We start from the raw sequence: 24275 nt of genomic DNA on the forward strand, positions 1-24275 counted from the left end.
AATAAAACAGGGGGTTCCACAGGGTGTTGTCCTTTCCCCGCTACTGTTCAACTTTTATATTTCAAAGCTCCCTCAACCACAAGAGGCAGTCTCGATTGTCTCTTACGCCGACGATTTCTCGATCATGGCGACTGGGAATGGAGTTGATGACTTGTGTTCGAAAGTAAACGGGTATCTTTCTGAGCTTTCTCGATTCTTCACTGCAAAGTGCCTAGCCCTCTCCCCTACGAAATCCTCTGCGACCTTGTTCACCACCTGGACGAAGGAGGTCAGGCTACCGCTGGGAATTCACGTCGATGATACACCAATTCCGACGGTGAATAACCCCAAAATACTCGGAGTAACATTCGACAGCCTGCTCTCCTCTGCGCACGCAACCGCTGTTGTCAATAAAGTACAGAGCCGCAACAAGGTCCTCAAGTCGCTAGCCGGCAGTACTTGGGGCAAAGACAAAGTAACGTTGCTGGCAACATACACCAGTGCACCAGTGTGGTCGCCGGGGACTAGTAGGACGCAGTGGATGAAGCTACAGACAACACAAAACACCGCACTCAGGACAGCGACTGGATGCCTCCTGATGTCGCCAGAACACCACCTTCATGACGAGGCGAAAATGCTCCCAGTCAAGGAGCATAACATAATGCTCTGCAAGCAGTTTCTGGTTGGGAACCACAGATGTGGTCACCCAAACAGACAGCTGCTTGCAGAGGAGCCCTCGACTAGGCACGTCAGGAGGCATCTATACGAACTGACGGACGAAGTCCAGAGGTTCATTAAGCAGCCTCTGGACCCGTCAGCATACCGACAGGCCCTGAACGGCATTCACAGGGAGTCAGTCTCGAGTTATGTAGACTCCAGACCTGTGAATGCCGTTCTAGGCACACAACCACCGGACATTGACGAGACGGAGCTTCATCTGCCTCGGGAGACAAGAACCACAATAGCCCAACTTCGCTCTGGCTACTGCAGCAGGTTAAGCTCATACCTGACCGGATTAAACGCGGATGTGCCAAATGAGTGTCCGGCATGCGGAGAGACCCCTCACGACTCGAAACATCTCTTCGCATGCCCGGAAAACCCGACAGCCCTAACGGCTTTGTCCCTGTGGACCGACGCAGTGGAGGCTGCACGCTTCTTAGGGCTGCCGTTAGTGGAACTTGACGACAACGACTGAGATATCAACCGATCTGGGCGGGGTTGTTGTAGCCGCTACAACAACAACCAAAAATTATAAATTAAACAATACAATAGAGATATTAAACAAAACAAATCCAAAAGGAAAAACAAAGAAATTTTAAAAAATGGTACAACTTAAAAATTACGCAGACTTGTAGGTCAGCGCAAAACTTAGTTTATTTCAGATGGGTAATCAAGTTCTAGAAAAGTAATTATATAATACATTCTTGTAGTTGCTTTTGTTGATTTTGCTCCTAATAGTGGCAGGAAACAGCCTATTTAGTAGAGTTTTTATAGTTAAAATGAGGTACAAAGAAATCAAGAGCTTTCAGACTTAGGAAAGATTAATTTTTCATATAAGTAAAGCAGAGTCTTTATAGATAACAGCCTGAAGAGAAATATGCAATTTCTAGCTTTTAAATAATCGGTTATCTCGCAACCCAATAAGCTACATCTCCAGATATGTGGTAAAATTTTCGCATTCCATAAACATAACGCGTAATATGATTGAATAAGCTATCAATTTTATGAGATCAAGCTTGCTATAAACTACCTCAGAGTAAGTGATGATGGGCAAAACTAATTGACGAGCTTTCTTCTAATGGGCATAGGAGTATATGATGCGGATTGACAAAGATTTCTTAGGGTGCCATATATTTTCCACACGATGGAATTGATGTGGTCAGTACAGCTAAGGTAACTATTTATAACAAAGCCTTAATTAGTTATTTTTTCAACCAGCTTTAAAGGATTGGTATAAAGGCAAAAAATGGAATGTTGCTAAAACTTACTCTTGGTTTGCAGACAGGCAGAACATACGATTTTAAGGGGTTGAGACAAAGGCCGTTATTCGCAGCCCATCGAGAGATGGATCATAGGTCCTTGTTTAAATTAGAACTGACTCTGACCACATCCTTAATTTGCCCGGACAAATATATCTGTATATCGTCAGCATGTGTGCATGTTTACATGTCGACAGGTAGATAAAATATAATTTATAAAGGCACGTAAACAATAGAGGACCTAAAATGGACCCCTGGGGAACACCACTCTTCAGAGGTTTAGTCTGCGAGGCAACCGAGCCAACCTTAACACGTTGAGTTCTACCTGTTAAGTAACTCCTCATTAGCAACAGTGCATTTTTACCAAATCCAAAGTAATAAGAAAGCTTTGAACAAAGCAGTGAATGTTCAACTGAGTCAAATGCTTTTGAAAAGTCAGGCAAACACAGCAGGGATATGTGACCTTTGTCAAAATAATGGGCCGATTACGGATAGCAACACAACCACGGTTCGGTTGCCAGCTGACAACGCAACTGGAAAGAAAATTTGTATTACGAATGGCAACTATCGTCAGTTGCTGTCGAGTTATCGATAATCGAAACTGGACAGTTCGATAACCAGCAAGCGGCTTTAAACAAGCTGTGCGACTAAAAATAAATTATTAAAATAAAGAGTTTTAAAGAAAAGACAGCAATAAAGCTAAATTCGTCACAGTTATTTGTTTAAGAGGAAGAGAAGTGCATGAACGTGGCCTTAAAGGATAATTCCAATCCTCTAGAGCTACCGCGTGTACTGAAGCAAAACGTAATGCTCTCAAGGTATTTCTTTTGTTACCGTTTTGTGTTCATTTTCAAAGCATATTGAGGACTTCCAAAAGAAGCTGTTGTATAATTGGTTAATAAACAGATGAACCACTTCGTTCAACTACAAAACCTCCGCTCATAACAGCTTGTGCATCTCTTCGATTTTTCGCAGAAGGAAGTGCCACAGCAATGACTTTAATTTGGAAAACTTGGTGTGTCGGGGTCGTTTTAAAAGAGGTACTTCAGTTGATAAAGGAAAAAATTTGCAATCAGTGTTCGCTTTTGTTTCGCCAAAAGGGCGTACTCCACAGAAACCAAAACTTCAAGTTGTTTTGTTATTTTCACCTTATTCTGTAAAAGTAACTATTAAAATTAATTAATTATTAAAAAGTAAAATGTATGACACAATTTTCCAATTTTCGATCCTAAATACGCTCCAAAAATATTCCCAGCCACCACAAAAATGTAGTCGCCTGTATACACACTTTGGAGCAACTGCAGTTGTTAGTTGAAAATTGCCAGTTGCCATCTGTAATATCGTTTTGGCAACTAGCAACGCAATTGAAGTTCGATTGCTATCGATAATCGACCCATAAATTCGCAAATCGACCATAACTTTAACCATCGCGGTTGAACATCCATGCCCTCTCCTAAATCCAGATTGGTAAGGTGATAACAAGTTTTTAGCACACATGTGATAGGAAATTTGCTCAGACACTTTCGACAAAGTTGGCAGGACCCTAATCGGACGAAAATCAAACGGGGAACGCGCATTTTTGTTTTTAGCAACAGGATAAACAGAGGCATCTTTCCATAAGTTTGGGACACAAGATGTAGTAAACCAGTAGTATGAATCAACAGTTACTAATTTTATAAATTTGATTGGTAACCCATCCTCTCCAACTGCGTTAGATTTAATTTTCATAATGCATTTATACACGTTGTCTGCCGATAACGTTGAGAATTCAAAAGGTACGTCAGAGTAAAAGGCCGAAGCAGATGGACCAAGTTTTGACAAGCAACCGTTAGCCGAAGCACTGCACAGAAAAGCGTCATTAAAACTATCAACATTTAACATACACTCAGTTTGGTTCTTGGAATTTATACGATGATTTTTAATATTTCGCCACAACGTAGCAGAAGGGATAGAAGAATCCAGCTTTGCTGCAAAGAAACGCTGCCTTCCAGCTCTAATAATTGAAGTGGCTATATTCCTTGCTGCGCGAAAAGCATCCCAATTCGCGCTAGTACGACTTCTTTCCCATTTGCGGTACGCTTTTGTACGAAATTGTATGGCCTTTAAGACTTTGGAGGTAAACCATTGACACGAAGTGGTTTTTGCATATCGTAGTGGAACGTGAGCATTATATATAGACAATAACATATTAGATACAAAATGAAGTTTATCATTCACAGACTCATAATACCAACAGTCTCACCAATTAACATTATCTATTTCTAAGTACAGAGCATTCAAGTCAAGTGAGCGAAAGTCCTTATAGGCATATTTTTCCAGTGTTTTCCGCCGGGATTACAAAATTTATTATATCTTAAGATTAACGTGAGCTGTACCGATTTGAAAATACCCCTAAAAATGGAGTTTTTATGAATAAAAATAGTTTTTTGAAAAAATCCCTTCAGATGACAAAACAGATTAAGCTCGAAAAATCTGCATAAAAATATTTAAAAATCTTTTCAACGGAATCGTAATAATGAAATTTTTGATGCTGGTTTTTAACTTTTTTCAAAGATTGTTTACGAAAAACTTGAATAACTCAGCCAAAACTATTCTGATTTAGACTTATGAGGTCTCAGTAGAAAAATATTTTCTCACTCTTATTATCTCTGTGCAAAAAAAATCATTCGTGTCCCAATTTTTTTTTTTTCAAATACCAACACGTCTTAATTCAACTTGGAATGACGTCATCCTACCTTTCTCTTTCATCCTTTGAATAAGTTTATTAGCAAAGAAATAAAAAGAAAATAGCTTTCCAATGATACCCAACAAGTCTAAACCGGAGTAGTTTGGGATCAGTTATTCAAGTTTTTCTTATACCAGTCTTTGAAAAAAGTTAAAAAACAGCATCAAAAATTTAATTACTACGATTCCATTGAACATTTTTTTTAAATACTTTTGTGCAAATTTTTTAAGCATAAACCGCTTGTCATTTGTGGGGATTTATAAAAAAAAAGGCGTGAGTACTAAGTACTCATGAAATTTGATGTGTAAACATATGCGAACGGCAAAGCATAAAAGTACGTTTACATATACAGTGACGGGCAAAACTGTAAGGTGGTGTAACACTTTTTACTTCAGCCATCGCTATCTTTCCAAGTTCTAACGACTTTCATACATTTGTTGTATATTCTTGTTGGGAGATCCCTTCTCCCTCTCAACGATTTGAAGTCAATACAACAACAATAAAAAAACCAGCAGCCAAAAATGTAAATTAAGGCAGATTTTACAGTTTTGCACTCATACATTTTTAAGAACTTTTTAACAATTTTCACGAAAAACAAGAACTACTAACACAATTTTCAGTACTCTTTTGCTTGTTTCAGTTCCTGGATACGATTTGACATACCTTATTTGTATCTCTGCAAAAATTCTGGAGGTATATCCTTAGTTTGCTTTCACTGCTCATGTACTAGATTTTACGGACTTGGATACTTAGTAAGCTGTGCTTTTAGTTGTTTTCGCAAATTCTCAATGAGATTCATGTCCGCGGATTGTAGAGGTCATTTGAAATTAGCAATTTTTTTCTTTTGTATCCAGTCTTTGCGAATATGTGCAGTGTGTTTTGCGTGATTTTTCAGCGGAAATTCTCATTTTTTCGACTACATCTTGCAAATTTTGTTGAAATATGAACAGATACGGTTCCTTATGCATAATGTGTACTAACAGACCAAGAAAATTTTTGGAATACAACCCCAAACTATTATTGACCGACCACTGTTATTCACAGTTTGCCTTACATGCTGCGCATGGGCTTAATTTGGGTCTTTAACTCAATACCATGCCCGGCCATCTGATTGAAAGCGATTAATTTAGTCTTGTCAGACCAAATAACCTTCAATTGAAACTTAAAAATATGTTTTTTATTGCATTCTGAACGGCCTAACATATCCCAATAGGCAACGGTTCGGTTTTCGTGCGATGCAGCAAAATGCTGTTTGAATTGCCTTTGCGCTCAATTTGGCAATTCTTCGCCACGCTGTCTATTGATTTGCGTTAAAGTTTAATACCTTAAGCGTTTCTGTAATAGTGGCTGCATCGCTACTTTCTGCTAAGTTCACAAGATATCGTACCGTAATATTTTTTGACAGACTTCCTTTGTCCTTGGGAACACTTTAGGCTATATTTTTTCTCAGTCTTAACATTTTCAAGTAGCAAATTCCACAATTGTCAATCTATTATTTACATTTATGGTTCCTGATTAACTATATTATTTACTGGTGATCACTTCTTCAATAAATTACAATACAGAAAAAAGTCATCTGACTTCCAACTAAGTAAGAGATAACTGTCAAATGCAAAACTGAGAGTGAGTGCAAAACTGTAACATCTGCCTCAATTTACATTTTTGTCTGCTGGTTTTTTTATTATATTTTTATTGTTGATGTATTGACTTCAAATCGTTATGAGAGAGGGAGCAGGGATGTACCACCAAGAATATACAACAAAAGGATGAAAGTCTTTAGAACTTGGAAATATAGCGGCTGAAATAAAAAGTGTTGCACCATGTTACAGTTTTGCTCGTCACTGTAAATATAATCGCAATCAAAGCTCGTTAGCTGTCAAATTGGTTTGCTTGTTATTCACACAACTCGAGGAAAAGTTAAACTTCTTCTCTGCTATATTATGCTATTTAAATATATTTTAACTGAATATTTTATTAAAAATACCTTTACAAACCTCTTTTCCTTACTAGCGTCAATTTTTGTTTACTTTTACATTTGACATTCCTCTTCTTCGCAAGTATAATCGATAAAACTAGGTTGGACACCAAAAAGTTATCAGTTTAATCTGGGATAATTTTATAATTATAATTTTGTATGGCTAATCTAATCTAATTACATATTAGGGAGTTAAGCTCGAAAATGTGGATAATCTTTTTATATGTAAGGCTATTCTTAGGCGATTCAGTTACATACATACACATGTAGGTTAGGTTAGAAATTAAACATTAATTTCACTTAATTTTAGTCATTTTGCTGATTTACTGATTCTGTTCCGCACGTGTTGCTGTTACTCACTATTTACTCTCACTTCAAAGAGTAATTTTGCTGTTTGACTTTTTCCAGGATTTAACACGAAAAGTATTGGATCAGAGCTATTATATCATCCATACATATGCATATTATACATACATATGTAATAGAGATGCAATTTATATAGTTTTCATTGAATATCCCGTTAACTACATAATTTAATTTAGTGCTTATGTAAATAGACGTGCCACCATAACCATCTGCTCTACAGGAGTGTACGCTATTATAACCAGGAATTTCGTAAATACTGGTGTTTTCATTGCTATATCAAGTTTCTTGGATTGCTATAACATCTGGCAATTTCTGCAATTCACTGAGTAAACTTCTAAGCTGGTTAAATTTACGTAAGGACGAAGCGCTTCTTATGTTTAATGAAACAACATTTAAAAACCATAATTAGTCTGACTTAAATAGTCGTTATACGTTTTGAAGCATTTAAAATAGTTATTACAATTCATAAAAAATTTAATAAATATATAAAAGTTTAAAATAGGTGGTAGCATTGCGCTTTTGACATTTACTATTCACACTCTTCATAAACCGCACCGTCATCAACATCATCTGAGCCGCGGGAAGCATTTCTTCTATTTGTTGTTGCCGAAGAAGCTAATAACAATTTGTCAACATCCTACATACATTTTATTGTTATTGTAGGTGTTTGCTCATTTTTCTTTACAATAACATTATTGCCTCTAACAAAGACAATGTTGAAGCCAACTGATTTGAGAGATTTCGCGTGATTGCGTTGCTAGTTGCTAAAACGATATTACAGATAGCAACTGACAATTGCAGTTGCTAAAAAATGTGTGTAGAGGCTGGGAATGTCTCTGGAGCGTATTTAGGAGCGAAAATTGAAAAGTGTCATATATTTTACTTTTTAATAATTTGAACGATATTAACGTTTTGCAATGCAGTTTGCTTTTACAGAATATTATGAAAATAACAAAACAATAACTTGAAATTTTAGTTCCCATGGAGTACGCCCTCTTGGCGCCACAAAAGCGAACACTGATTGCAAATTTGTGCCTTCATCAACTGAAGCACCTCTTTTAAAACTACCGACACACTAAGTTTTCCAAATTGAAGCCATTGCTGTGGCATTTCCTTCTGCGAAAAATTGAAGAGGAGAAGTACATATTTAGTACTTTTATGAGCGAAGGTATTGAAGTTGAACGAAGTAGTTCATTTGTTTATTAACCAATTATACTACAGCTTCTTCTGGACGTCCCCAATATGCTTTGAAAATGAACACAAAAGGGTAATAACATAAAAACCTTGAGAGCACTAACTTTTGCTTACAGTGCACGCTGTAGCTCTAGAGGATTAGAATGACGCCTGTTTGAGGCTGCGGTCATGCGCTTTTCTTCCTCTTAAACAAATAATTATGATGAACCTAGCTTTATTGCTGTCTTTTCTTTAAAACTCTTTATTTTAATAATTTAATTTTACTCGCACAGCTTGTGTACAGCCGCTTGCTGGTTGTCGAACTGTGAAATTTCGGTTATCGATAACTCTACAGCAACTGACGATAGTTGCCATTCGTAATACAAATTTTCTTTCCAGTTGCGTTGCCAGCTGGCAACCGAACCGTGGTTGCGTTGCTATCCGTAATCGACCCATAAATAATGTGCGCGTCTCTTGACTTAAACAGTTTGAAATAAAAACATCTTTCATTGCTGCAATTTCCTTCTGTTTGGACTTAGCCGACATAAGCTTAGTCTTACAGTTATTGTTTTCAAATTTTACAATCATCTTCTTAGTTTTGGCACGTTTGTTTCCAACGAAGAAAGCTTGGTTGATATCATTTGATTCAATGGCTGCTCCTATTTCGTTAGAAATGTGCATTGCTGCTTCTTTGGCTGTTTGTTTAATGTCACCAAAAGTTATTCCTCTTACCATAACATCGTTTTTAACCCTTTCGTCGTTTAGTATTCTCAACGAATACTTTAGCTCAGCGATTTCTTCACGTAAGCATCGATTCTCTTTTTCAACTACTTCGATTTTTGTTTTTGTTTTTCCTTCACTCCACGTAGAATGGTGTCATATTGTGATGACATAAACTGCACTGCTTTGCTTATTTCATCTAGTTGGTTTAACTTCAGTTTAATTTCACTTAATTCAAGCAAAATTGAAGAGTTTGGGACGTTTTCACAAAAATTACACACAAAGTTTTGATAGAAACCAAGTTTTAGATCATTTAGCTGACGCTTATCGAGATCCGAACATTGAGCGTGTAAAGTTTTTAGACAATTTTCGCACTGCACCACTTCGTCATTAATGTCTATGCACAATTTGCATTGGTTGCAGTCTTCTTTATTGCCTCTAGTAATCCGGGGTTTTCCAGACGGCATTTTATACTTTATTTTAAATATTTATTGCGCTTAGGTCCAAAACAAAACTAATTTTTTGCCAAGCAAATATTTTCTTGAAAATTTCCGACCTTCTCGCACGACGCTGCCAGACTTTCTTGCTGCTAGAGATTTCTTGGCTCTCTCCCCTAAACTCCTTTTACAATTTAACTTCCGAGTCCAGAATAATTTTTGTTTTCCTTATAAACAATACCAGTTCTGTCTTGGAGTGCACTCTCCATTAGTTCACTTATCGTTGACAGGAATTTACCAGTGATGAGTATAACTAAATCGTCGGCGTAGGCGACCACCTTTATTCTCTTTGTCTTAAAAATTTCCAGAATTTCGTTCACCACCATGAGCCAGAGGAGAGGGGATAGTACACCCCCTTGAGGCGCGCCCCTGGTGGTTTTCCTTCTCACAGATCCTGCCCCTAGTGTGGCTTATCGCCTCCGTTTGACATTATTGAAGGCCACTTCAAAATCCAGGAAGACGGCAAGGGTGTATCCATTAAGTTCCAGCAATTTTTTAATGGTGCCTACCACTTCGTGCAGTGCGCTTTCAACAGATCTACGCTTGCGGTATGTGTACGGTGACCACAAATATATTTTGAAAATGCAGGCCAATTTTTCAAAAAATCTACCTACATATAATTAAGTAGTCTAAAAATAACAAAAATATATGTACACTCATCGTAATTTGAATAGCGCACCCTTTTTTCATTGTCTTGCATACAAAGTAAGCTTGACAAAATTTGTATATGGAATAAAATGCGCACCACCATCAACAAAAAAATCGTCGCCTCTTTCTTGAAAGTTTTGTGTTTTAATTTTCAAAAAATTTTAAAATCGGAAAACTGTAAATACTAAGGATTAAAAGGGTGCGCTATTCAAATAACGAGGAGTGTATATTTCTTACTGCCATACCTAAACAAAAGCGTTGGGCGGAGCGGTTTCTGACGCCTAGCGTTAGCGCCGAAGTAGCATACCTAAACAAAAACGTCAACGCTACGTCAAATGCAGAAATAACACCAATAATAAGCATAGGTTTGTTTATGTGTAACACGAAAATTACTGTTTCGCCGTTTTCTGCAGCCAACTTCAATACCTAACGCCCTGTCAAAATCGAATTTTGCTACCGCTCAGCGTTGACGCCGCGTTGTTTCGGTATGCTCCATACAAATTGTATTTGCATGAGAATTTTTTGACAGCCAGACAACGCTGACGCTTTTGTTTAGGTATGGCAGTTAATATTTAATCCAATTTTAACTTTAACCATAAATCACATTTGCTTCATTGGCATTAAACTTTTTTTAATGAATATTTCCAAAATTATAATAAGACATATTACATATTACTTTACACGAAATATGAACCTCTGTAAAGAGAATATTTAGGCAAACTTTGGTTCGTTGAACACGAAAAAAATACCCATGGTTTCAAAGAAGCGTTTTCGAGATCTGTTCGAAAAATGTGTACATATTTAGTACTTTTTTCAGTTATTCGTCAATATCATATGAAACGGCCAACAGTTCGAAATGTATTGATGTGCCCTTTGCAAAAATATATAATTAGTGCAGATTGTGCTCCGTAACATCTACATTTCTCATCCGATTTTCATTTACTGTAAAAAGAATCAATTACAACTGTGTAGTTTTCAAATGTGATTGAAATTTCACTTTTTTCGATTTTGGTCGCTTGTAACACTAATAATTTTCATTGAAAATGATATCGATTATGGCCACTTGAAGATCCATGGGCGAATCGAAGGATGCCGGCTTCTTCGGTTCTTTCATGGGCGGTTCGTCCGATCGACTCCTTTTGTTTGCTGTTCCCTGGAGGCCTGTGGACTGTGTTGCAGATCTCGTAACCGCGCCCGATACCTGTCCCATCGGTCTCGTGGTCAGACTTGAAGAGGTCGTTGCATTAGTTTTCTGGAACTTTGCAACGACTTTCTCATGCTTCCTCACTTGATCCTTATATCTATTAGTGCGGGATGATGGATCTTTATCCTTCATCTTTTTGAGGAAGCGATCAGAGTTCTTGTAGCCACTTCTGGCTTTCTGAGTTCGGCTCGTCTCCTCTTGCTACTCCTTCCCCTGACGGGCCTCTGCAGACGTTGAAGGCTGGGTTGCATCGTTGAGCAACAAGTTTTCCACCTCAGGGTTTATGTCATCGGTGTTGCTAGCCGTTGACAACACATCGTCGTCGTCGGTAGCGTTCTCGATCCTTAAGCCCTGGAGTTGAGAACCGATGTCTCGAGCGGCTCCAGACTCCTGGTCTACAGCGGCCTGCCTGCCCAAAGTTGGCTTGGAGACAGCTCCTGTCCCCCTCCCAGTAGCACTAGTAGACTGCACTGCCTGGGGTTCCACCGCGCAGCCTGAGAAATTGCTGGATAACGACGCCAGATGACTTTCTCGCCTTTCATCTACCGCCGGTACTGGGTATCCCCTGCACTGTAACTTTCTCTTCATCGGACCGGCTCTTCATACGGACTAGGGATGTTGCGGATGCGGATGTCTAACAGCTAACATCCGCGGATGCGTATGCGAATGCGAATGTCAAGTATTTTTAAGAAACAATAAGGTAAGTATTAAGTTATTTGGTACATAAAAAATGGAAAAGTTAGGAATTTTTAATAATGTTTATTTTATTTAGTACTTGAATTCAACGAGTGGGAACATTATATTTAATAAAAAGTAATGAGAATTGCATCGGGGCTGAAAATGTCGGATGTATCCTCCTGACTTTCATCTTTACTTGAAGAATCTAGCATAATGGCGAGATCGTTGTTTAAACAGCGCTTACTAGCCAAACCAGATGTGTCAGGTTTTTCTAAAGCTTTTTAAAAATAATTCTTGATTCTCATTCCTTTGGTTGTTTCAGAACCTGTAACGTCATCAGCGTTTTTCGAACAAAATTCTCTTTTAAAGTCGCGGCTGCCAGCCGAATTGGATTAGTTTTTTAAAAAAAGCACCCCGACTTTTTATATGTAAGCATTTGAATTATTGGAATCGCGGATGATGAGGGTCTCAGATAGTAACGTAATTCTTACTTAATTAAAGGTCAGACCTATAGCTTTTTAATTAATTGATTCTCTTTGTATCCAGACGTTGACCATTTCTGCTGGAAATCCCTATTGAAGGAGCTTACTCTTTGACTTTAAATAGCAAAACAGAAAACAAAAAAATTATTACTAAAATGACTATGTTCTCTTTGACGTACGACTGCCCATTTATAGCTCGGTTGTATAGCTTAGGAAATAATATGCTTAAAGACATTTTTATCAAAGCTGATAAATATGTCATTTGACCAGTTTTGTTACACAAATACTCCCACGACCACAGACAAAAAATATTGGCTACAATTTGTCATTTTGTTTGCCATATATTCGTTTTATCGGTGCACTTGCACAACAATAGCTCCGCATTGATTATTGCGAATGCGAAAGCGAATGCGAATGTTAAAATTAATGCGGAAGCTCCGTGGTTGCGAATGCGAATGCGAATATTCGCAACAACCCTGATACGGACCCCTCCTCCCTGGGGGTCTCTTTTATGTCTACCACCCCCGCTCGAAAAAGACACGGACTCGACCGCCCCTGACCTGGGGAAAACAGACGTCGTTGTGTGCCGCTCCTAACCTGGGGAACAAACGCACACGGAAGCGGTTAAGGCATGGGTGCCAGTGCCGCCCTTAACATGGAGTACAGACGCATATCAAGCCGTTAAGGCATGGGTGCCTGTGCCGCCCCTAACATGGAGTACAGACGCACAGCAAGCCGTTCAGGCATTAGGTCATTTGGCGTTACCCAGAGTGCACCACGGGGAGGCGACCTAAACTACACCCCACAGATATATTTTTTCTTACTCTGCTCTTGAATTGGTTAACGTGAGAAAAATTTCAAAATTGTCCTTATACATAATTTCACTCCACATCACATTTTCAGAACTATTAATTACGTAAGAGTGTCGAATATTCTTGAATTTTGATGAATTATGCATAGATAATCGTCTTAACCCTCAAACCGGCAACTTTGAAATAGTGCTCCGAAATGGTTGGGATTTTTTCTGGCATAACTTGGGCATGATAAACTCAATGTCGTCATCTATATACCATTTTGTCACTTCGTTTGGCTTCCAGGTGAGATAAAAGAAACAGCGCCTCCAGGCACTCTTAGCGGTTAAAGCAAAAAATAGGAACAGGTAGAAATTTTATTAAGTACCAACGGTTTTATTCCAAAAAGTTAGCAGAGCAATGGAATTTAGAAAAATGTGTTACTTTTTTGTATGCTATTCCAAAAAGCAATTTGTTCCACAAATCAAATAAATATAAATTGCATACTTCACAAGTACATTGAGTTTGCGACTTTTTACAAAATTTGCACCATTATTGCTACGTTCTCGAGCCATTTAGGAAGTTTATTGTTCCCGTTGAAACGAACGTCATCAACATGACATACAGATTTTCTGTCAATACTCAGAGCAGCAGGTAGCGATTCATCTTGTGGAGTAGAAGCTTGACTGATTGAAGATGGGCGACCAACCGAACGCGTCTGAGTGTAGCTCACAAGACCAGCAGCGATCTCGGAATTCAGGTATCTATGAAATGATAAAAAAGGCGGTTATTGCGTCCATCCCCATCTAGGAACGACGGGAATATTTTTATGGCTTCAAACCGTTCGAAAGCATCCTTGATCAAATAGCTCTCTCAATTCGGCGAGCGATAAACCGACATGTATAAATGAATGCCGATGTACTGGCAGATATCATCGACATTCACATTGAATCTTGAGTTTATATCCTGATTTAGAGCACACCGGTTCGTCTCTTGAACAATCATTTCAATTATTTCTTTAGAGAAAAAAATAGAAATAATTGCGACGGTCTTGAGAGCGCCTTTATGTGCTCAGGTAAGCCACCTCATTAATATGAAGTTTAAGGTTTGTTTTGCGCCAGATCACTTTGCTGAGTTCAGCAGAATCTTTGTTTATTGAATCAATGCCTGCAATAAAAAATCCATACGATCAGTACGTAAAATCAATTTTCCAAAGATGTGAGAGAAACTCTTACTTCCAATCAAACCACCATTGGTTGGTACAACTGCTGGACCGATAGCTTCGGCTATTGGTAATGGCGAACGGACTCTCTTGTTTTGAACAGGAGTGGCAGTCAATGCCGTGCAAGTCGATGGAATCGCATCTGTAGATGAAATTATTTCTTCATCGACAGTGGCAGTATATTTGACTACAGAATTATTCAATGAATCATTGGCTGTATCGGCGATAAACATGTCACTCGATTCCATATCCCGAAGGCACTGGAATATGAAATGTTCCTCTTCTGGACTTGTTTCCTCCGGCTCGTAGTTTCGATAAATAGTCATTTTCGCTGCTTGAATCTTCTACGCTACTAGTCTCACAGAATCCATAAATTCAAGAATTTCTTCGGCTTATAACTTCGACAATTGCTCACGCGACATGATGGGATGATTTTCATATATTGCTTCGCTGCTTGGATCTTCTACACTACTAGTCCCCACAGAATCCATAAATTCAAGAATTACTTCGCCTGATAACTTCGACAAATTCTCACGCGACATGATGGGACGCTTTCACATATTGTTATTTAGACACTGTATGAAAAACAGGTGAAAAATTTATAAAAAGTATTTGCCTTACCGGTAAAAAGCACCATAACTAAAACGCAATAGAAAAATGCGACGCGTAAAAAAATTCGCGCCGAACGACAAGAGTGTCTTGAGGCACACTTAGGTTTTTCGATATAGAACATAAAATCCAACTATTTTCAACACCGTAGATATAAAATCGTGAAGCTTATGACTAAAACTTTACGGTAATTAAATTCTTGAGTTAAAAGAACGTCTCCAAAATAAACATTATCGATGCTGAAAATCAGAAATTTTTTAATACGAAAATGCGACCTTCTCCTCTACCTGTTCGCAAAAAACGGATTACAGAGGGCAAACGGCCCGTCGGATTACATTCTAATTTGAGAAAGAAATGTCATCAGAAATATGATCAAGAGCGTTGAACTCACTTGCGTAGTGAAAAATTATATCTTCCTATGCGAAAGGTGATTTTTGTGATCCTTGCCTTGAGGCACTCTTACCGGTTAGAAATCCGTTTTTAGTTGAAATGTCCCTTGTTTCCCTTTTAATAATTTTTTATGCCAAATATCCCTCAAATAGGGAAATTACCCACAATCTGGCATCACTGAGCTTCTCAGAAGACTCGAAATTGAACCATTGCCAACTTGCGTATCATTCTAAACGCATGCGCAAGGTATCGTATTTGAAAATAGTCTGGGAGTTAACGACAGATTTCATTACATTATTTCCACAAGCTTCATATTTTTTCTATGAGGTATGCGTGAAACTTAGAATACTAATTTGAACGTCTGCCACCGCATATTCACGTCAGGGGGTTACAATTATAGCAAAAAATTGAATACCAATTCACAGCCGCATACGCGAAACTTATTGTACGTATCATTTGACATGTAAGAAGCTTAAAAAATATCGTCTGCTATCTAAATTTCAAAACATAAGTTCTGCCACCCACATAAATATCGCAAAAAAAATTAAAAACAAAATGTATTACCGCAAAGATGAAATGAATGAAAATGCTTGTTTTTATAGTAACAAAGACAAAAATAATAGTCTGCCTCCAATAACATACAACGAGGTGGTCTGCCAAGACTATGAAGTTGCCCATGGCAAGCATTGCGCGAGCACTTCGGCTACGACGCTGCATAAAGTGTAAATATGAGTTATTGGCCAAAACGCTTAAAATATTAGAATGATAATTAAATTTTTTAGTTTAAAACACTTGTTTGTCCGCTGGTTGTGGCTCCACGTCGGACGCCAGTGAAGCGCTGTAGTTGCTTGATGAGCGTAGGCTGTAGGTCATTTGTGAGAAGCTAATGCTGCCCAAAGCAATATTGTGCCCGCCAGCTTCCTTGTAGCTCTGTAGAGAAAACCTCTTCGCAAAGTGCATTGTTGGTTTAAATAAGAAACGAGCTAAATTTATATGTTTACTGTAATCGGCTTGAAAGGTCAGGTGATGCTGCCCAAAATATTATTGTGCGCGCACGTCCGACACGTTCGCATGGCATCTTTGGTACTTACGTAAGGAGTAAGCGCTGATGCGTGATACATACCGAGCGGTTGTTGTAGATCGTCTTCGTGTGCGATAACGTATGTAGTTGCACCTTTGCGTTCAAAGACGGCATAGGGCCCATCACGTCTTGGAGCGAACTTCGTGGTTATACCCTTTGCTGCATTGCTCAGGACGTGGGTAGTAACAAGGACTTTTGAAAAGGGTTGTGCTCACGTCGCTGGGAATTTGTAAATTTTTTGTTAGTGTCTTGCTGTTTTTCTTCGCGGTCTTTAGCATCTTTGAATGCGTCAGCGATAGTAGTCAGGTAAGGAGTGATCTCGTGGATGAAATTTTCAGATTGGATCACTGCTCTAAGATCGTGCTGGACATCGTCTACGGTGCGTAGTTCTAGATACTTCTGCACAGCCCACATTATGGCAAGTGCTTCTCGCTCGATCGTCGAGTAATTTGGTTCCGTTTTCGTCAACAGTCTGCTGGCGTACTCTATTGGGTGCTAGTTTGGGCCCTCCCCCTGGAGCAGAACTGCTCAAGTTCATAGCTACTGACATTGATTCTTTGCATAGCGAATGGCGTTACTGCAGTTGGTTCTGCAAATAAGTCCGCATACTCTGATAGTAAAGAATCTAATTCCGAAGCCTGTCATTAAGACAACTCGCTAGCATCGGTTTCTTGTGGCATTGTCAGCTCTATCGAGTGGAGAGGCAAGTCGTAGTCTGAGTCCCTTCGGACTTTCATGGGTGGAGCAAATAGCCTGAATTTCTGGGGTGCTATCTCCAACAGGAATTGAGTCCCTTAAGATCCTCTGGATTGAATGTGATAAGTCTTTTTGTTTCTCAACTGCACCAATTTCTGGCGTACGTGGGGCTTGACTCATTCGATAACGATTTTCTAAAAATTCGACAGATTTCTTAATATACTTTCCAGCTATATCAAAGGCAAAGAGCTGATTGTTACATTCGCTGGGTTTTCTAAAATCGTACTTGACTTTTGGTTCATCTTTGAAATGCCAAAAACTTTGTGCCATGTTTATTACTATACCCGCTTGCTCCATAAAGTCGGCACCAATAAGCGTGTGATGCTCGGTGGCATTTGGTAACGAGATTAGGCGAATCTTGCTTTGGCGATTACCAATTTTAATATCACAAATGGTTGACAAAACTTTTAGCGATGTGGTGGTGCCGTCTGCTAAGGTTACATCAGCTTTGACATCCTGAAACACACACCCTTTCCTAGTCAGAATCTTTTTTATGTTTGCGCTCGCAATACTCGTTTTTGCGCCAGTATCAAAGAGAGCTTCTCCCTTTAATCCGAACATCTCAATATAGACGCACGGAGCTGCCTACCAACCACAGTGGTTCAGACGTTATTGAAGGAGAGATATTGTGGACTCTCTTAGGAGCATCGCTTTGCCTCGTCTGCATACGCTTGCTCATTGACCGTGGGTGCGCTTCGCGTAACTTCATACAAAAATAGTTCTGCCTCACGGCAGTGTGCCAAAAGCTCATCAAAATTTGAAAACGATTCACGACGTACGCGATCTCTTATTTTAACTGACAAGAGGCCGTAGATCATACTGATTGGGACGGATTCGCTTACACTGTCTCTCAGTTGCGAAACGAATAACCTTTTCTTGCAAATATACCTGTCAGTTGGTTCTCTTGCTTGCTGTTTGTGCTCAAACAGTGAAATAAAGACTTTCTAATCGGGAGTAGGCGGTGAAAAAGTCTTTCGTATAAGATCGACCGCATCAGCAAAAGTTTTCACGTTTTCCTTACCACCGATCCACCATGTCGCTGCGTAGTCTTCTAAAAGAAGAGGCATTCGACGTAAAGCGTCTGCGTCGGAAACTCGCTCTATGTCTTTGTACACGGTGACAGACGCGAGGAACTCCTCTACAGCCACTGGATTTCGCTGTCCACGAAAGTGCGCGTTACACTCAGTATAGAACCTCCTTTTCTATCCCCCGATATCGTTGCCATAATTTGGGTGAATTGCTCCGGTGAGAACGTCGGAATTGTGTCGGGTTTGTCGCTTTTCACAGCCGCTAAGTTGGGCGCCAATAAAACACTTGTGTGTGTCGCTGGTTGTGGCTCCACGTCGGACGCCAATGAAACGCTGGAGTTGCTCAGTGAGCGTAGACTATAGATCATTTGTGAGAAGCAAGTGCAGCCCAAATCAATATTGTGCGCGCACTTCCTTGCGGCTCCTTGGAGAAAACCTCTTCGCAAAGTGCGTTGTTGGTTTAAATAAGAAACGAACTCAATTTATATGTATAACAATAATACTTTATTACTGTAATCGGCTTAAAAGGTCGGGGGATGCTGCCCAAAATATTATTGTGCGCGCACGTCCGACACGTACGCAAGTTTGAAGCTAATCAAAATTTTAGGATCAGCAGTGCTACGTATATATACTACAGAGGATTGCTACGAACTGCAACATTTGTAACATTTGTATCACAAAACCCCACTGGGTTGCATTTCCTATCTCGAGTTAAACAATCTATTACAATACAACATAGTGTTTACAATGATCCACAAACTAACAATAATACGTGAAATAAATAATTATAGAAATTTAGAAGTCAAGAAATATGATACTGCTTCAAGTTTATTTTAACAGCGATAGTCACATTGAACATCTCTATTACTAGAAATCGCGGTTCAAGAACACTGTCAAAATGTTTGTATTTGTACATTTTTACAGGATATTAACCAGGCAGAAGAAGAAAATTTTTTACTGAAATAGCCCGAACACAATGAAACCGACGAGCTACGAACCACAGCTGTCAAATTTTTTTCCACAAATAGATAATTACACAGGTTTACAAAAAAAAAAGTGAATGCATATTAAACCAAACCTATATATCCCTATGTTATTCGACATGCTGAATGCGAATCCGAGATCCGTTAGCCTCCATCACGTCAGGTTCGTGGTCATTTGAAGGTCAAGTAGGGAACAATTCATTGAATAAACCTGAAAATTCAATAAAATTCATCGGAATTTGACCTTGGGATGACCTCCAGATGACCTTGAGGAATCAAGGGACCTCCATACTCGGTTTCAGTGACAACAAAAACATTTTTTTTTAATTTTTATTGAATAAATTGTATGTCCTATTTGACCTACAAATGACCTCGAAGCTGACATTATGGAGGTTAACGGACCCCGGATTCGGGTTCAGCGAATGTAAAACCTTATGTATATGAATTTTCAGGTTTATTGAATGAATTTTCTACTTGACCTTCAACTGACCACGAACCTGACGTGGTGGAGACTAACGGACTTCGGATTCGCATTCAGCGTGTCGAATAACATAGTGATATATAGGTTTGGTTTAATATGCATAAGCTTTTTTTTTGTAAACCTGTGAGACTGGGTTGTGGCCAGATTATATCTATTTCTATTTTCCCAGCGACAGATAAGGTTCTTCTTCTTCATTTATGTCAAGCTCATACAAATTCATGATGTCGCTGCCGCGTTCCAAGAAATCATGTCGCCATTGACAAAGCGTTTAGATAATGAAGATAACAAATTGGAAGCTTTGGCCCGTAGCTCGTCGTTTTCAATGTATTCAACACTTAAGTATGCACAATTATGCAGTCTCCGTGCATTATATCGTGAAAACAAGTGCATGCCAAATTTGTGTAATCAATCGTTTTCGCCACCAAGCCATTGTGTTAGTTTTTTATATTATAAACAGGAAATGTTAAAAAGAGTGTCCTCATTACATACATCACAATTAATGATATTTGTTGTTTTTTTTTTTTTTAAATGAAAAAACACGATGTGCCTTAAATATTGTGGCGAATACTGTGGCAACGGGAAGCGTACAACAAGAAAATGGCAGAATGTTCGATGGAAGACTTAGAATATTCGACAGCAAGAAACGTCATGTGGAGAATGCTGCGAGCAGCGAGAGAATGAGAGTTGCCATCAGTGTGAGCGCAGGTATATAAGGCCGCTGCTACAGCGCACCAGAAGTCAGTTGCGAATCAGCAAGCTACAAGTAAAGTTATGAAACAGAGTTCAATTGTCTTAGCAAGTTTTGTAAAGTATTGTAATTGCTTTAACAAGTATTGTTAATTGCTGTTATTGCATAAGCAAGTATTGTAAATCATTTGTTTTACAATAAAGTTAATTGTACTGTAATTTGGTCATATTGAGAGTTTATCCAGCAATACGAACCCTACGGATTTTGGTAAATCCGTCAAGTAATCAAGAATAATCGTAACATAGGCCCTGTGCCAATTGATAGAAAATAGAAAATTTTGACAAAGTAAAAATTTGGCACTTCTCGTGGTGAATACGAACGTCAAAATTTTACCTAGCTCATGGGGCTAGGTAAAATTTTGACAACTTATAAACATGTATACACATATTATTGCTTGGCGGTAATAAAGATGGAACATGAAAATGAAAGCCGAAAAAGCACAAAGGAAGCGTAAGTTACTTGTAAGTTATAAAATAAATATAAATTTTAACAATTTCAGCAACACACACAAATAGAGCTTTCGCACGGGCGTTTGTTTGGTTTTTCAACTGTCAAAATTTTACTTTGCATTTGGCACAGAAAAATTCAATTTATTTGTACACCATAGCAAATTTTTCCACCCCGTCTCACCACGGAGAAAAAAGTTACTGATTGGCACAGGCCCATATGTAGTAAAATTCATTTTGGGGGAATCTCATTGAAAATAGCGTAATTTTTTCAAGAATCTCGGGGAATTTGTCCCAAGAGAGTTGGCATACCTGTAGTGGGATTCGCCATTCTATTTTAACGCTAATCGAATCGTTAAGAAAACTTAACGACGATTTTAACGATTTGACAATTCGCTAAACATATTTTAACGATATCCGCTATCGCTTGATCAGCTGTTGTCGTTAACTACTCGATTACTCGTTAAGTAAACGACGAATTTTTTGAAGTTTTTAGTGGCATAGACCAAAGAAAATTTGATATTTCATTTGAGTTAAAATAAAATTATATACATAGATCGCGATTCTACTTAAATAATATATAAAAGAAAAACTTTTTGTTAAAAATGGCATTTGAGTATTTGGCATACGTTTTATCCCAAGATGAGGAGATAATAAACCCTTCATCAGTGGATAGACATTTGCTTCGAGAAGTGAACAACCTTTTCCACTTGACTGCAACTGAGTTACGTGACCTTTACCGATTAACCCCAGACTTGGTTGAAGATATTGTTTCCCAGCTTGATAGCCAATTAAGGGGTCGAAGAATAACAGCGATAACGACAGAGAAACAGTTAAATAATATAATTTTCAAGTATTTTTAAATTTTAAATGCTTTTGTAAATTTTAAAGGTTCTAACTGCCTTGCCATTCTTCGCAACTGCCTGTTATCAACGTCCCGTCGGAGAGCAATGGGGGATATCCATGAACCAGTCGTCCGTAAGTCGCTGTATACATCGCGTAACGGATGCAATAAACCGCACCATGTTTTTGAAAAAGGTTAGGTTTCCAATGACCCAAATAGAGCGGCAAGCTGCAAAAGAAATTTTCGCCTCAGCATCCTCCCCATTTGTAGGAGGTACTATTGGGGCTATCGATTGCACTCACGTGTCAATCATGAGCCCAAAAAATCATGAAGCGTATGTCAACCAATGTGCAAATGGTAAGAGTAAAATTTGCTCAAGGGTTACACTACTGAGAATTAATTTTATTTTATACAAATATAGATATGTGATCCAAATCTAAAGATTTTGGCTGTCAATGCTAAATACCCAGGGGCGCGACACGATTCATTTATTTGGAGCTCCTCTGCAGTCCGGAGAGTTATGCAGCGAAATTTTGAAAATGGAAACCATAACATGTTTTTAATTGGTAACCTTTTAAATCCACTGAAACTTATTTATTAAAATCAATTTCATTGAAAATGTCGAATATATATTTGCAGGTGACTCAGGATATCCTTTGGAGCCGTGGTTGATGACTCCTCTACCGAACCAACCAGAAGGGAGTCCTAAATTCCGCTACAATTAGGCATTGCGCAAAGCTCTAAACCCAGTAGAGAGACTTTTTGGCGTTCTCAAAGGAACTTTGGGATGCTTATCTCAGCAAAGGACTCTTTTGTATGATCCTGGATTTACTGGAAAAGTAGTAAATGCATGCACAGTGTTGCATAACTTGCGATTGGGTGACTAAACATACTATCCCGAGACTGAGTTCCTACAGCCAAGGACAAATATCAGTAATGTAAATCAAGACGCGCCGTCTTCAACGGCCAAACGCGGCCAAAACCGGCTAATTGAAAATTATTTTACATGAAAAAAAACGTTGATAAATAAAAATTCAGAAGGAATACAATAAAATTATTTTGGCTTTTATTTAACATTTTTATGTAAATAAAAACTCTAGTATCAATAAGTTGAGTCTTATTTTGTCTTTAATTTGAGTACATTTTTTTAAAGTCTAGAATTATATATGTAAATATTCATTAAATATAGGGTCCATCAAAAGACAGATCTCAGTATGTAATCACAGATCAGTTTCTATAATATGGCGTGGGTTAAAACACCACGTAAAAGCACGTTCAAGTTACAGGCGCATCACAAAATTAAAACATGAATTCACAAAATGAAATTTCATTACTTATTGTATATAAGAAATATATGTGGTATATATTACATGCGGTAAGTACCGTATACCTCTTTATCAACTAAATTTGTAAACATTGAATTCATTTGAAAATCAACAGAACTTCAAATAACTCGTTTATTATAAAAAAATAAAGATCTCCACGTACTACGTCAAATGTCAATTCAAATATGTAAAACTTCTTCTTCGAATATCTTAAACAGTTATTCTAAATGTAAAAAGTTAACTTCGTGATATGACGAATTAAAACTTAACTCTAACATAAATTCAAAAAAAGGGATTTCATGCTCTATCAAATAAAAACTTAACTCTAAAATAAATATAAAAACCAAAAAGAACTTCAACTTATATTAAAAACGCTTAAAACTAACATAAATATTAAAACAAAAAATTACTTCAAAAACTACATATCTACACAATATTTACATGCGTTAGATAGCGTTTGTTAAATTATTAAAGGCATCCACACATGCCTTTAAACCTTCTCCGATTGTGGTCATAGCTTCGGCCAACGATTTCGTTACCTGCACACTCGCCGTACTTGTTTCAGTTAAAAACAGTTGGAAGAGCATATGAATGTAATACTATTTTTTAGTATGCACCAAAAATTACCTTCAAAGCATCTCCTTGTGTACTTGTTATTTGTACATTCGCTGCACTCGAATCTGCTGGCATCTGTTGAAAAAGAACCGAAAAAATTATGTCAAAATATTTTACTCATGTAAAGTTACAAATGCGTAAATTACTTTTAAGGCATTTGCTTTGGTCTTAGCAATTTCCAAAAATGTTTATGGGGCCTCGGTACCACCGTCCACACGCCTTTTTTTGCACCTCTACGTGGCGTTTTTCCTGCAGGAGTTATAGGAGTCGATGTGCACATCTCAATGCTCACTTCGTGAGAAATAGATGGCATCTCGATGATGACACTTTCATCACCCTCTTCCACACTCAGTTGGAGTTCCTAATGATGGGAAGAATTGTTAACTTCTGTGCCATTCATAACTATTTATTTGCTTTTTACATCTTCCACTGGCACACTTCATACACACTGGCAGTTTCATGGCCCTGCACATAGTCGCTACCGACAAGCGCAATCACACGCCTCTCAAGCTCAGTGGGCTCTTCATTAA

The 24275-nt window shown here is 38.3% G+C and overlaps 1 protein-coding gene across 2 annotated transcripts in view; it reads left to right on the forward strand.

Annotated features, from left to right (window-relative positions):
• Positions 1 to 22859, forward strand: part of LOC118734197 (protein ALP1-like) — a 145821-nt gene extending 122962 nt beyond the window's left edge. Inside the window, exons 1-4 of one of the 2 annotated variants that reach the window (XM_036463920.1) lie at positions 21087 to 21793; positions 21853 to 22162; positions 22227 to 22371; positions 22445 to 22859. In XM_036463920.1, coding sequence (XP_036319813.1) covers positions 22133 to 22162; positions 22227 to 22371; positions 22445 to 22530 — 261 coding nt within the window. In that variant the 5' untranslated portion in view covers positions 21087 to 21793; positions 21853 to 22132 and the 3' untranslated portion in view covers positions 22531 to 22859. Of the gene's footprint in view, positions 1 to 21086; positions 21794 to 21852; positions 22163 to 22226; positions 22372 to 22444 lie in introns of those variants that run through there. The other variant, XM_036463921.1, reaches the window with a different exon arrangement.
• Positions 22860 to 24275: the final 1416 nt, after the last annotated feature.

Source organism: Rhagoletis pomonella, unplaced genomic scaffold (genome assembly GCF_013731165.1).
Source record: "Rhagoletis pomonella isolate Grant_MI unplaced genomic scaffold, Rhpom_1.0 Rhpom_scaffold_00002, whole genome shotgun sequence".
Classification (NCBI taxonomy): domain Eukaryota; kingdom Metazoa; phylum Arthropoda; class Insecta; order Diptera; family Tephritidae; genus Rhagoletis; species Rhagoletis pomonella.